Source organism: Ammospiza caudacuta, chromosome 7, assembly GCF_027887145.1.
Source record: "Ammospiza caudacuta isolate bAmmCau1 chromosome 7, bAmmCau1.pri, whole genome shotgun sequence".
NCBI lineage: Eukaryota > Metazoa > Chordata > Aves > Passeriformes > Passerellidae > Ammospiza > Ammospiza caudacuta.
In genome coordinates, this window is record NC_080599.1 from 24338140 (window position 1) to 24352442 (window position 14303).

The 14303-nt window shown below is 41.7% G+C and overlaps 1 protein-coding gene across 2 annotated transcripts in view; it reads left to right on the top strand.

Moving 5' to 3' along the window:
- TPR (translocated promoter region, nuclear basket protein) overlaps nucleotides 1-14303 on the top strand; it is a 33993-nt gene that overhangs the window by 14481 nt on the left and 5209 nt on the right. For both annotated transcript variants that reach the window (XM_058809038.1, XM_058809039.1), the window contains exons 22-44: nucleotides 127-293; nucleotides 504-656; nucleotides 1193-1309; nucleotides 1966-2169; nucleotides 2259-2443; nucleotides 2630-2777; nucleotides 3146-3283; nucleotides 3890-4021; nucleotides 4278-4408; nucleotides 4769-4979; nucleotides 5131-5277; nucleotides 5661-5859; nucleotides 6479-6684; nucleotides 7169-7230; nucleotides 8083-8291; nucleotides 8595-8867; nucleotides 9660-9808; nucleotides 10605-10688; nucleotides 11019-11219; nucleotides 11566-11697; nucleotides 12263-12353; nucleotides 12792-12979; nucleotides 13875-13943. In XM_058809038.1, the coding sequence (XP_058665021.1) occupies nucleotides 127-293; nucleotides 504-656; nucleotides 1193-1309; nucleotides 1966-2169; nucleotides 2259-2443; nucleotides 2630-2777; nucleotides 3146-3283; nucleotides 3890-4021; nucleotides 4278-4408; nucleotides 4769-4979; nucleotides 5131-5277; nucleotides 5661-5859; nucleotides 6479-6684; nucleotides 7169-7230; nucleotides 8083-8291; nucleotides 8595-8867; nucleotides 9660-9808; nucleotides 10605-10688; nucleotides 11019-11219; nucleotides 11566-11697; nucleotides 12263-12353; nucleotides 12792-12979; nucleotides 13875-13943 (3596 nt within the window). The remainder of the gene's footprint in view (nucleotides 1-126; nucleotides 294-503; nucleotides 657-1192; nucleotides 1310-1965; nucleotides 2170-2258; nucleotides 2444-2629; nucleotides 2778-3145; nucleotides 3284-3889; nucleotides 4022-4277; nucleotides 4409-4768; nucleotides 4980-5130; nucleotides 5278-5660; nucleotides 5860-6478; nucleotides 6685-7168; nucleotides 7231-8082; nucleotides 8292-8594; nucleotides 8868-9659; nucleotides 9809-10604; nucleotides 10689-11018; nucleotides 11220-11565; nucleotides 11698-12262; nucleotides 12354-12791; nucleotides 12980-13874; nucleotides 13944-14303) is intronic.

A 14303-nucleotide genomic window follows, 5' to 3' on the forward strand; every position in this document is an offset into this window, starting at 1 on the left:
TTTAGGGAAGCTTTGTGAAAATAATTGTTTTTATCATATTATCCAAAAATTGCTTCAGTTTTCATAAGAACAGCGGTTTTAAGGCTAAGTTAAATCTCAGTTAATGAACGTGTTCTAACAATGCAGGTCAGCCTAGTACAAATGAAGATGTGGATGATCTTGTAAGTCATCTGAGACAAGCTGAGGAGCAAGTCAATGACCTGAGAGAGAGGCTCAAGACTAGTTCCAGTAATGTGGAGCAATACAGGGCCATGGTTCTCAGCCTGGAGGAATCCCTCAATAAGGAAAAACAAGTAAGTAGTTAATTACTTATTTTTATTTACTTTGTTTTTTAGAGTAAAAATTCACTACTGCTTGTGATTTTCCATATTTTCAGTGTTGTTCTAAATTAGATGCTGAGAATACCTATTCTGGCTTTAAATTGTTAACAAAATTCCAGTTTTGTATCAGAATAATGTATTTAACTGAATAAAAAGTGGATCTCATGATGCATTTTAATGAAGGTGACAGAGGAAGTTCGTACAACAGTTGAAGCTCGTCTGAAGGAATCTTCAGAATATCAGGCACAGCTGGAAAAGAAGTTGATGGAGTCAGAAAAAGAAAAACAGGAACTGCAGGAGGAGAAGCGTAAAGCTGTGGAGAACATGGAGCAGCAGGTATGCACTGACCCTCCCTGAGATCTCCCAGGAATGAGCTTTCAGAAAGCTGCCTCAGCTTCACTTGGGTTTCACACTATAGCAGTGCCCTGATCCAGGTCTTTCAGAGTGTACACAGAGTGCCTGAATTTGTGAGAGTTTCCAAACACAAGCTGTATATTGATAGTGTCAGTTCAATATTGTAGTGATTGTGTGTTTAAAGCTGTCACTCTCTGCCTGAACTTTGAGCAGGAAAACATAAAGTAGCAGCCTTTGTGAGAGGTTTCAGAAGGAAACAAAATGACTGTAACTAGAATTACTGCAGGTCCAACTCTGAAAGTAAAGGATTATATTTTTACTGGGAAAGACCTCTGTATATTAATAAGTCAAAATATAGAAAGTATTTGTCTCTTTTAATACCAATTTTAATTTATAAGTAATAAAATAATCATCATTATGAATGACTGTGTTCAGTACTCTGCAAATACTTTGCCACTCAGTCCTCTCAGTCCTGGGTTTGTTCTTACTTTGTTTTTGTTGTTCCTCTGCCACTGCAGCTTTCAGAACTGAAGAAGAGTCTGTCAGCTGTTCAGTCAGAAGTTCAGGAAGCTCTTCAGAGAGCCAGCACAGCTCTGAATAATGAACAGCAGGCCAGGAGGGACTGCCAGGAGCAAGTATGTTTGTGGTGTTTGCCTATTTTAGCCAGGGTCAACAGAATTCCTGTTAACTTTCAGTTGAATTCAAAACTAAACTTGTTACTCAGGGACTGCTGGAGGCGGGAAAAACGCTGGGAGAGCACATTCTCTATTTTGGGAGCAGCTGCTTATTGAATGCAATAGATTTCTGTTTCTAAGATCTGTTTCATTATGTAAAAAGATTGGCTTGGGAATGTAATTAACTGGTTTTAATGAATTGCTGCCTTCATGCCCTGAGGAGGGGACTGAAAATGCTCCCAACGAGACAATGGGGAAAGTATTTTTCTAACCCAAAAGATAATTGTCATCTTTTATGTCTCTGGGGCAGTGTGATATTTAGCAGCAGCTGGTAAGATTGTCTTGTTAACCAACTATTTTTTAAAGGGAATTTACTTTTCTGCAGATGAGAATTCCAACAGCACTAATTGGTTTCAAGGATATAAAAAAACTTTGGGCTGTTTAATCCAACCCCAAATGTAGTAGATGGGCTTTTCCATGTTTCCTGTGCTTGAGAATAGCTGGGATTTTGGGTAGTGGTTTTCTTTTTGCTTTGTGGTCACTTGATTTTGTCTCTTTGTACAGATCAAACACACAAAGTAAGAGTAGCAGAGTTGATTTATTCTGGTTTTGTGCAGGCAATGATGGCTTCTGAAGCTCAGAACAAATATGAGCGGGAGTTGATGCTTCATGCTGCTGATGTGGAGGCACTACAGGCCATCAAAGACCAAGTTGCCAAGAACGCAGCGGTGAGGCAGCAGCTGGAGGAGGCTGCTCAGAAAGCAGAGTCTGAGCTCTTGGAATCCAAAGCCTCCTGGGAAGAGAGAGAGAGAATGATCAAGGTGTGATGGGCTTTGTTGTTTCAGTGGGTTTTTTCAGTTAACAGAAATTCAGCCACAGAAATCACACTCAGTGAATGATTTTGTTGTAGGATGAAGCTTCAAAACTTGCATCCCGCTGTGAGGATCTGGAGAAACAAAATCGATTATTACATGAGCAGCTGGAGAGCATGAGCAATAAGATGGTGACTTCCATGAAAGAAGCCATCCCAACTGCAGCAAATGTTTCTCTTAGTGAGGAAGGCAAATCGCAGGAACAAATCTTAGAAATTCTTAGGTAACCTTAGCTCTGAGTTCCTTCTCCCGGGGGTTATAAATTAGATTTGAACTTAGATAATTCTATATTACTTTATACTTGAAGAATAATGTTAAAAATCCAGGTGCTTTTTTTGCTGATGGGAGATGGTTGTGCTAGTTGAGAACATTTTCCTGGTGTGAAGTGGTGTTGAACTCCTCCCTGCAGGTTTATCCGTCGGGAGAAGGAGATCGCAGAGACAAGATTCGAGGTGGCGCAGGTGGAGAGCCTGCGGTACCGCCAGAGGGTGGAGCACCTGGAGAGGGAGCTCCAGGAGCTGCAGGACAGCCTCAACGCTGAGAGGGAGAAGGTGCAGGTATGGCTGGGGGTTAATGCTTGTGAATTCAATGAGTACAGGGCTGTTCTGTGGCTGCCTGTGCCCAAAAATAATTTTTTGAAAGAATTTGGGATTTTTTTTAACTGGGATTGCTTATAACCAAATGGAGTATCTTGTTCCAAGTCTTGTTAGAGTGTGTAGCAATTCCAAAATCTCATAATTAGGGTAAAATAAAGATAATTTATCTTATTTTTTTTTCCTCCCATCTCCTACTTCCCAATGTCTTGAATGTACATGTGAAATAATAAATACCATGGTAGATTTCCAAGGTGGTGTTATACCATATCCGGGTGGAGTATATGTGCCTATGCAAGCAAAACAAATTATTGAGTTGACTCTTGCCACAGGTAACAGCAAAAACCATTGCGCAGCATGAAGAATTAATGAAGAAAACTGAGACCATGAACATACTCATAGAAACTAACAAGATGTTAAGGGAAGAGAAGGAGAGGCTGGAGCAAGAGCTACAGCAGATACAAGCAAAGGTTAGTACTGATAAACCTTTCAGATATTCAGTGTAGAGTTAAATGTCGGGATATACCATTGCTAATTACAGTAAATATGTGATTTACATTATAATTATTCCTTTAAATCATACATGAATGAGGAAACTTTACATTTCTAATTTTAAAAGACTTTGGTCCATCTGCAGTATTGGAAAGCTTGAAGTTTAGTTCCATTTAGATGAACCTGAAAGTCAGTGTTTATCCTTGGCTAGAGGTATACCAAGAGCAGGGATATTATCAGCAATTACATTAAAAATGGCACAAGAATGCATATAAAACAGACCACAGCTTTATTAAGAGTTTAAAAGTGAGATACTGCTTGTTTTAATGGTAACCAATGCATCAGATTTTAACATTAAAAATCTCTCCTGTACCAAAGTACAGAGTGAGCATCTAAGATTGGGAAGTCGCCCCAGTATTTTTTTTCTCTGTAGGATCATCCTCTGCTGTTGTCCTTGTCCTTTTCTCTTCCTCCAGCTGGCCACTGGAAGGCAGAGAGTTAGGAAAGAGGTTCATGGCTTTCTCTTGAGGGATTCCTTCAGTCTCCTGAGGTGCAGAGTGTAACCCCTTACTGTGCTTTCTCAGGTACGCAAGCTCGAGGCAGACATCCTGCCCCTGCAAGAGTCCAATGCTGAGCTCAGTGAGAAGAGTGGGATGCTGCAGGCAGAGAAAAAGCTTTTGGAAGAGGATGTTAAACGCTGGAAAGCCCGAACTCAGGTGAGGAAATGCCTCCTTTCAAAGAACATAATGTGGAAAAAAAAAGCCCACCAGTTAACTAAAAAAAGTGCTACATTTCCTTACGAAGAATAAAAAGCTAAGAAGTGTGTTTGAATTATAAAGCATTGTTCACGCAGCTTCAGAGTTGGCTATTCCATATCAAAATGCAAAAGCAGTGGCTCTAATTCAAAGAGATTTTCTGGCTATAACTGTGTAATTATTTTACAAAACTGCCCCTCTTTTCTTCCCCTTACAGCACTTACTGAGCCAGCAGAAGGACACTGACCTCGAAGAGTATCGAAAGCTGCTCTCTGAGAAGGAGGCAAATGCCAAGCGTGTCCAACAGATGAGTGAAGAAACAGGCAGGCTTAAAGCAGAAGTTGCCAGGTGTGGTATTGGTCAATTTGTAAAAAGTTTGGTGCAAAGCAAAATATTCTGATTATATATCTGAAAGTGTAATTTCTTAAGTGTCTCTGTGTAACTGTGAAACTTTTGGTATTCTTTCTGTGGCTTGATTACAAGCAGGTAAGGTGAAGTGAGAGTTGTTTTGCAAGGTATTAGCCGAAATTATTCGGCTAATAATAAAGTAATGTATTATAGAATAATTTCTGTTCTGTATTGCAAAATCCTAGAAAATGTAATCCACTACAGATAATGCTAGTGATGTTACATAAATAAGGGATATTGAAATGTATATATGTTTTCAAGCATCTCATTTGCATCTCCCTCTGATCTCTTGTCATTTAGAACTAATGCATCCTTGACTACAAGCCAGAATCTTGTTCAGAGCCTGAAGGATGAAGTAACTAAAATAAGAACAGAAAAGGACACTTTGCAAAAAGAACTGGATGCTAAAGTGGCTGACATACAGGAAAAAGTGAAAACTATAACACAGGTCAAGAAAATCGGTCGCAGGTACAAGACCCAGTACGAGGAGCTGAAAGCACAGCATGATAAGGTAGGTAGAACTGAAATGGAGCATTCCTTAGAGTTCCTGGGGTTTGCCAGAACTTTTAACCAATCACTTGGCACACAAAACCATCTTGTGAAAGTAATAATGTTGTGATCAGGTAGTCCTGTTCAGCCTTGTACCCCTTGATGCCTTTCAGATGGTTGCTGAATCATCAACTCTGCCTTTGGCAGAACCACAAGAAGACCAAGTTTCTGCCCAGGAAGTACAAGAGCTAAAAGACACTCTCAGTCAAGCTGAAGTGAAGACAAAGAATTTGGAGACTCAGGTTGAAAGTTTACAAAAGGTAAGAGCAGTGAGTAATTTCAGAGTACTGTTCTCCACTGCAGTCCTAAGTGTGTAACAGTGAAGAATGGAAGGGTGTTTTAATGTGTGTCACAGAAATACGGGAAGTGACCAATTGTGCCTCTACTTTCTTGGGAAAGAGGGTTCTTGAGCCTGGTGTAAATCCTGGGTTTAATGTTTCTAACATTATTTCCTGGAAGAAGTGGGAAAGAGAATGCTGTTCTCCAGCTCTTGCATTCAGAAAGGACTGAACTCCTGTTGTTGTTAAGAAGCTTTTTAACCTTAATCCAATGGCCAGTTAATACCAGCTCCTTGGAACTTGGCACCTATATTTGCCAAAGTGGTTGGTTGTGGCCAACAGTTGCAATCTTTCTCCCTCCCTAGACAATAACAGAAAAGGAAACTGAAGTTAGAAATCTCCAGGAGCAGATAATGCAGCTACAGACAGAACTGGCCCGTTTCCATCAAGATCTACAAGAGAAGACTACACAGGAAGAACAGCTCAGGCAACAGATCACAGAGAAGGAGGAGAAAACAAGGAAGACCTTGCTTGCAGCCAAGCAGAAAATTGCACAGTTAGCTGGTATTGTATTTCTTTTTTTTTTTTCTGTCCTTAGAGATTATTTCTATGACAAAGCCTTTAGATGGGATGCTTGAAAATTATGGCCTGCTTCATATTTTACTGAAAAGCATTTTCTAGACTAAATGCTACAGGGATTGTTCTAAAGTTTAAAATTTAATTCCTTCAGAGGATGATAAAAGTACATGAGTAGCTGCACACTGAACATTGAAAAAATTTTACTTACTTTTGGCCAGCCAACATGATTACGTTTTTGATCCTTCTGTTGATTAGAGCAGATTGGCCTTACTAACAACTTGGGTAATCTCCCCTTCCCTAAATGTAGAGTTGCAAAACACATTGTCTCCTCTGTTTGTAAATGTCACTGAGAGGAATGATGGTGTAAGAGCTTGCTGAAAACATCTTGTTCTTTTGGGACTACTTCTTTATCTATTACATATTTTTCTATTTTAGTTTCTTTTTATCTAATTGCAATTGAAAAGAAAAATGGCCATATTGCCTCCCAGATCTCCTTTTATAGCTTAACATTTTTAGGATTTCAGAATACTTCAGTGTCCTGATAAAACACTCAGGTGTTCAGTGTGCGGATTCAGCAAGGCTGGACCCTTTCCTGTTCCACCAGGTACAAAAGAGCAGCTCACAAAGGAGAATGAGGAGTGGAAGCAGAAGAGCAGCTCCCTGGAAGAGCAGAAGACGGAGCTGGAGGTGCGGATGAGCGCCCTGAAGTCCCAGTACGAGGGGCGGATCTGCCGCCTGGAGAGGGAGCTCCGGGAGCAGCAGGAGCGGCACCACGAGCAGCGGGATGAGCCCCCTGAGTCCACAAACAAGGTACAGCATGTAACAATCCTGCCAGGCAGCCCTGGCACAGCAGCCAGGCCACCACTGCCCAGCCTGGACTCGGGTGCCACCATGCCCTGCTCTTGGAAATCCACAGGTTGGCCTCAGTAAGGGTTCAGAACTTAAATTAAGTTTCCTGCCCTAATCAGAGTTCCCAGCACCAACAAGCAGGCAGTTCTGCCATTCACTGTGAATCAGTCAAGGAGCTGTTCACGCTATGCCCTCTATTTTTGTATTTTACTCATGCATTCAGTATAATGGGTTCATGTCTCAAAGCTTCAGAAAATACCTGAGCAGTTACCAAATTGTTTTCCAGCCTTTGTATGGCTGGTATGATTTGGTTAAGGAAATTTGCCATAATTACAATACCCAACAAGCATTTCTTTCACAGACTTGTTATCAAAGAGCTGAAGTGTCTTCCATGTTGCCTGCACTGTTTCATGCCTGACATGATATCTCTGGTTTTTACTAATAGGTCCCAGAACAGCAGAGGCAAATCTCACTCAAGTCTACTCCAGCTTCAGGTGAAAGAGGAATGTGAGTTCAAGGGGTTTGCAGAGTTTCTGTGGGTTTATCATTATGTGGTTGCTCTTCTTTTTAGCAAATCACTGGCTTTTCATAATTTTTCTTAAACAACTGCAAAGGTACTGACTGACATAGTGCATTCCTCCTGTTTTCTCAGCTACATCTAATCAATAGGGCTTTTAAGTTGCAAGCTGGTATATTAGCCACCAGGAAGATGGTATCTGAGAAACATGGAAGATTTTTATAAAGTGTTTTCAGACTTCAAGGTTTTTGAAGTTGTGTAATTTTGATTGTTAATTTGGTTTGGGGAAGGATCTTCCTTGTGCAAGAATGAGAAATGGACTGAACAGATAACTCTAAAAGACAAAATAGCCATTTGCCTAAGCTCTGAAATGGGAAATATTGCTGTACTAGTGAGCTGGGACAACAAACTCCCTCTCAGCTATTATGAAATGCATCCTTTAGACAGCAAGACTTTAAAAAATGTCTCTTAAAATTTGGCTGCCCCTTGTCTCAGCCAAGAGATGATGTCACTCTGTATTGAGTGAATCAGTTTTGATGTAAGATGTGTTATTCAATAAAGTTCCAGCACAGCCAACATTTTGATCTGTTACTAGATTCCCACTTGATTACCTTGGAAGAAACCTGTCAGTTCTCCAAGCTGGATAAAATGCTATTGATGGCATAGTGTGTCTCTCTTTTTCAACTATAAAAAGTTTTGAAGACAATTTCTTAGGCTATTCTCAGGCTTTTAAATTCAAAAGCTTTTAAAAAACCAGTGTTTCTGGCTATGAAAATATACTTGTTTGTTATTTTTAAAGTCTGCTTTCTGTACCATGATGAAACCAATCTCCTGTTTTTCAGTGCCAGCACTTCAGATCCTCCAACAGCAAACATTAAACCAACTCCTGTTGTGTCAACTCCCAGTAAAGTGACTGCTGCTGCAATGGCTGGGAATAAGTCTACTCCAAGGGCCAGCATCCGTCCCATGGTGACTCCTGCCACGGTCACCAATCCCACCACTACCCCCACAGCCACAGTTATGCCAACAACACAGGTGGAGACTCAGGAAGGTGAGATTTTAGTGTAGTATAGGGATCCTCAGTACTCAGAAGTGCTGCCTTTGCCTTGAAGTGTTGGTGGCAGTCAGTTTGGAAGGGCCTTGGACAGTGTCACTGTCCCTGCATCTCTTGGTATGTTGCACTTCTACGACCATTCTACTTGCAGCAAAGTTCATGGTTCCTCAGCTGGAGATGTGCATAACACAAATTCATCTGCAGGACACTGAATGTGCTTGTTCAGGGTTTCCTGAGAAGGAGAATGTGAGCTGTGCTGGATGAATGCAGACCCTGACTGTGCTGCTGTTTGCCTTGCAGCCATGCAGTCGGAAGGACCCGTGGAACACGTCCCGGTGTTCGGCAGTGCCAGTGGCTCCGTGCGCTCCACCAGCCCCAATGTGCAGACCTCCCTGCCCCAGCCCATCCTGACTGTGCAGCAGCAGACCCAGGCCACTGCCTTCGTGCAGCCCACCCAGCAAAGCCACGCTCAGATCGAGCCTGCAGCTCAGGAGCCAGCCCCTGCCATCGTGGAGGTGGTGCAGAGCTCCCAGATAGAGAGGCCCTCCACCTCCACAGCCGTGTTTGGCACAGGTTGGTGTCGTTTTGTAGGCCTGCCTTGCTCAGTAGTTCCTTGTAGGTAGCTCCAGTTGGGTCCTTGGTCAACTGGGCTTCACATCAGTTTGGGCATTTTTCTCCTCCCTTAGTTTACTGTACATTTTAAGAACTTCTGAAGTTAGGCTTCCTTCTTGAGCTGTCAGAAGTGGTGCCTCTGAAATGCTGTTGGCACTGCATTCCTTAAAGCAGAAAGAAAATAAAACTTTGTGTTTGTCTTTTTCAGAGCAGCTTTGCTCTGAAGGTTTAAAACATTAAACCTTACTCACTCTGTTTCCATGGCACTATGAGCAAGGTTAATTCTAGGAGCCATGAGTAAGCTCCTTAAGCTTGAGTTTAAAATATAGGAAGTGCTCTAAAGCTACACACTGCAATGCACTCTTGCACATCTGTTTGATCTACACAGTGTAAATAGAACATTTATTCCCCAGAAAAACATTTCTGCAGACTGTTGGGGTTCTCTTTTTCCAGCTGATACTGTTAAAGATGTTTGGTGTACTTGTCCAAAGCAAAGATGGTGGAAGAAATATTTGGGTTGTACCCTGAGGCTTATACTTAGAGTCAGTTAAGTTGTGAATAAAAGCCTGAGAGTTTAAGACTTGTAACTAAAGGGATTGATGTTTTCCTGGGCTAGGAGACAGCTCAGTGCAATTCTGATTGTTGTTGTCATTCAGTGCAGAAATGGAAGTGATCTTCAGAGGAAAATACCAAAGCTTTTGATTTCTGGTTTACAGATGTGTTGTTCTTAAAATAACTGAGAGGTGTTTGCAGTTTCAGCTACCCCCAGTTCCTCGCTGTCTAAGCGCTCCCGAGAGGAAGAGGAGGACAACACTGTGGAGAACTCAGACCAGATCTCTGAGGAAACAGTGGATGCACCTACTTCAAAGAAACTGAGAATCATGCAGAGAGTTGGGCCTGAGGTTTGCACGAACATAAATTGCTACTACTTAATCTTTGTAGGATTTGAATGGGAAGAAAAAATGTGTTACTTCAGAGCAAATCAGTGAATTCTTGACTTTCTAATCTGTTGGGGAGGAAACAATTATATTTGGTCTCAAAAAAGGCAGAGGTTAAACCAATTAGAATGAATGATATAATTCTTAACCTTAGGATGGGAGAGAGAGGGTCATATGCTAGGATTAAGAAGGAAGAAGTTCAGACTTCTTTCAATGGGGTTTGGAAGGTCTTTATCTACAGTGATTCTGGATAAAAATAAAGGGTGTTTAGGAGATGGGAAGCAAAGAAGATAGAGTTGCTGGAAAAGCCTACAAAAGATGCATGTGAATGTTGGTTTGAGGGATTTGAGATGTGTTGTGAACAAAAGGGATAAAATTGATGAGACAGAACCTCACAGTGTTAAGGAAGGCAAACATATTTTATTAACTCTGTGCCAGAGAGATGTTCACAAGAGAAAAAGGGCAGGATTGTGTAACAACATTGCCACTTAAGGATCTAAGAGGCTGGAGGTAGAATGGGAAGCTTTGATGATTTGGTTTTAGTCCTGAAAAGACTGAGATCTAGTGGGCTGGAGAAGTCGTATTTCTCCAGGGCAGGGAAGAGAGATTTTTGATATAAGCATTGCTAAGGAAGCCAGAGAAAATGTTGCCCATAACCTTTGTGGCAAAAGATAACTTTTATTAAAATAAAAAACAAAACTCTCAAGCATGTTTAGGGCTGTTGGTATGTTTGAAGTGAGAAAAATCTTTGTTTTTGCAGGAGGAAGTGGCAGCCGAAGAGAGCACCGATGGAGAGGTGGAGGCACAAACATACAATCAAGACTCACAAGACTCCATTGGAGAAGTAAGCATATTTGAAGAGCAAAAATCTTCAGCAGAAAGATTTTTGCTGAAATAGCCATCTGCCCCCCAAACTCTCAGTGAAATTTAGAAGTGAAATCTCAGATGGAATCCTTCAGGTTTCCCATGGAAACCATTTAAAATGTTTAAAATTTAGACTTGAACTGTTCAGTCACTGACAGTCACCTGTCACATTCTCTTTTGTACTCTCCTCTGGTCAGTTTTTGAGGAACAGCAATAGCTGTCCTGTAAGCATCAGAGTCTGGTTGTCTTGCTGTTGATTGTGGTGCAGTGAGTTTGGTTTGTGCTGGTGATTGCCTTTGCTCTTTGGCAGGGTGTGACACAGGGGGAGTACGCGGCCATGGAGGACAGCGAGGAGACTTCCCAGTCTATCCCTATAGACCTGGGGTCCCTTCAGTCAGACCAACAAAACACTTCTTCATCTCAGGATGGCCAGTCCAAGAGAGATGATGTGATTGTAATTGATAGTGATGATGAAGATGATGATGATGAAGAAAATGAAGGGGAGCAGGAAGTATGTATATCATGGAATTCCTTTATGATTTTGTCTTTTATCAGATATAAAACTCGCCAGGCAGGATTAATTTAATCCAAATATTTCTGACCGAGTAGTTGGTCTTTATTTATGCCTGAACTTGTAGTGTTTTAAAGCTACCTGCTAATTCACCTTTTTTCACCAGAATATTTCTTTTACCTTCCTTTATCTGAACCCTCAGGCTTTTCCATCTTCTTTCCTACCATTGTACTGTTGAAGAGAGAGAGAGGGAGTGTCTGGGTGGGTGTTGATCTGTGCACCACATCCAGCCTATTCCACTCCCCTTTCTGCATTTCCCTAAGGCTCTTTTACTGTCTCATCACAGGATTATGATGATGAGGAAGAGGAGGATGAGGATGATGATGAAGACACAGGGATGGGAGATGAAGGTGATGACAGCAATGAAGGAACTGGTAGTGCTGATGGCAATGATGGATATGAAGCAGATGATGCTGAGGTGAGATTTGTACATTTCTTTTGTAGCCTGGTAAATTTCTTGCAACAAATCAATGCTGTAATACTCAACGGTTCTGTTGAAAGAAATTTACCAATAGTCATTCACAAATGTGAATGCTTGGAAGAGAAAGTCCTGGTATGAATTCATCCCCAAAAGTTGAAGGATGATACTGGGTGATGGTAATTTCTTACAACTGCTGTTTTCACAAGAAAAATCAACTAGGAATGATGAAGAGGGCTGAATGAAAGTACATAGTACAGGAGCAAGCAGCAAATACTGTAGTTACAAAACTGCTGAGGCTTTTGAAGAGCTGGATATATTTCACTGTGTTGTTATTAAATGATGGTAGCTACATTGTTCAGGTTTGTTTATGCACAGGTTCTCAAAACTTCTGAAATCTCATACAGTTGAATATGTTTACCTAATGCTGTAGATACTTAGAGAAATCTTTTAAGATTGTCATATATTTGACTTTTTTTACTTTCTGAATACTTTTCTACTGCTTTTATATTCTCTTTGCAACCTATAATTTGTTGAGTCATACTCTGTTTATGTGGGATTTTAGGGTGCTGATGGTACAGATCCTGGAACAGAGACTGAAGAGAGCATGGGAGGAGCTGAAAGCAACCAGAGGGCAGCAGATTCCCAAAACAGTGGTACAGTTATTCCATGTTTCTTCACAGTCTGTGTAGTCAGGGGAAGGGAAATGTAGAAGCTATTTTCCCTATGTTAAAATCTGCACTTAAAAGTAAAAATATCAGTGAAATACTAAAGGCCATTTCACCGTGCAGTGTGGATTCTTTTGAAATTATCTTTTCTGGATTTGTTCTACATTCCTTTGAAAATCCTGCAAGCTCTGGTTGCTGTGGGAACTTAATGGCTCACTGGATTAATCGGTCTCTAAATCAGCACCTGAATAATTAACACTTTGTTTCAGTACTGGAGCTGTAGCTGGCACAAGTCCTCTTCAAGTGATTTGACATAACAATTTGCAAGGGAAAAATGAGTTAATTCATGGCAGAACTGGAAGATTTGCCTTTATGTGTTCAGCTTGGTTCCTAGGGTTTTCCCAACCCTATGTATTTGTGTTGCAGGAGAAGGGAGCACGAGTGCTGCAGAGTCCACGTTTGCCCACGAGAGCCTGCGGGAGCAGCAGCCATCATCGGCATCGTCTGAGCGCCAGGGCCCGCGGCCCCCACAGTCCCCACGGAGGCCCCCGCACCCCCTGCCCCCACGGCTCACCATCCACGCCCCTCCCCAGGAGCTGGGGCCCCCAGTGCAGGTACAACCAGCTCCAGTGCCTCAGGAGACTTGGGAAAAAACTTGCTTTATGGTTTCTTATCAGTAAAATCCATTGGGAAAAATGGTGCCAGCTGTTCAGCATGATGGAAATGGTAGCTGAGCAAAGAGGTTTAGTCATCCTGCAGATGATAGATGGACAGGGAATGTATAAATTCATCCCCCCCTTAGTGCTTTTTATCTTGGAATTCTTATTATATTATACCAGTGCTTAGTCAGTCAGTGGCTGATGATACTTCCACTCAAAAAGCTTTTCTTAGCCAGGTTGTAGCTCAGATTTGAAGGGTTTTTATGAGTTGCCTCAGTGTAGAGGGGACAAAGGAATGCTGCCTTTTATTTTCCAAGTTAAACCTTTCACAGTCAATGCCTGACCCATGATTATACTTGTTGAAGAACTGTAGTTTTTATAAATTAAAACATCACAACAGGAATTCTTCAAGAATATCCTGACTGAAATGATCCTTTACCATTAACTTTTGCTGAGGGATCACAATATTTTTGTGTGCAAGTTTTCTGTATTCAGTAGAGACTTGAGTAGAAGATTACTGTCACTTGCCCAGAATATACACATTGTCTCCCTGAGAGTGCTGGGGCACTGAACAGGTTCCCCAGGGAATGGGCACAGTCCCAAGGCTGTCAGAGCTCCAAGAGTGTTTGAACAATGCTCTCAGTCTCTTCCTGGGTTTCTTGGGCCTGTCCTTCATGCAGGGGTTGGACTTGATGATCCTTGTGAGTCCCTTCCAGCTCAGGATCATGTAATTCCATGATTGCCATACTTACTCATTTAGCTGCTATCCTTGGCTCTGACTGAACACTTGTAGGTTGTTAGAATTCCAGGACTACATTTACACAACTTACCCCATTTCTTTCCCATAAAGAGAATCCAGATGACTCGGAGACAGTCGGTGGGGCGAGGGCTTCAGCTGACCCCTGGGATAGGTGGAATGGTGAGTGGATCAGAGTCTACTACTAAACAACTGCTTTGAGGGAACATTCCTGACTCTTGGGGTTACTTTGGTTTTTAAAGAAGCCTGGCTGCTGATTTCAGGGAGGGAACATTCCTGACTCTTGGGGTTTCTTTAGTTTTTAAAGAAGCCTGGCTGCTGATTTCAGGGAGGGAACATTCCTGACTCTTGGGGTTACTTTGGTTTTTAAAGAAGCCTGGCTGCTGATTTCAGGGAGGGATAGTCTCTGTAGTCTTGCAGAAAATATCCTACTCCTGTTAATTCCTGTATTAATGGAAGGCAAAGATTAGAAAACTCCCAGGAAACAAAAGGCTTCAAAAGAGGCTTAATTGGTTTTGTCTA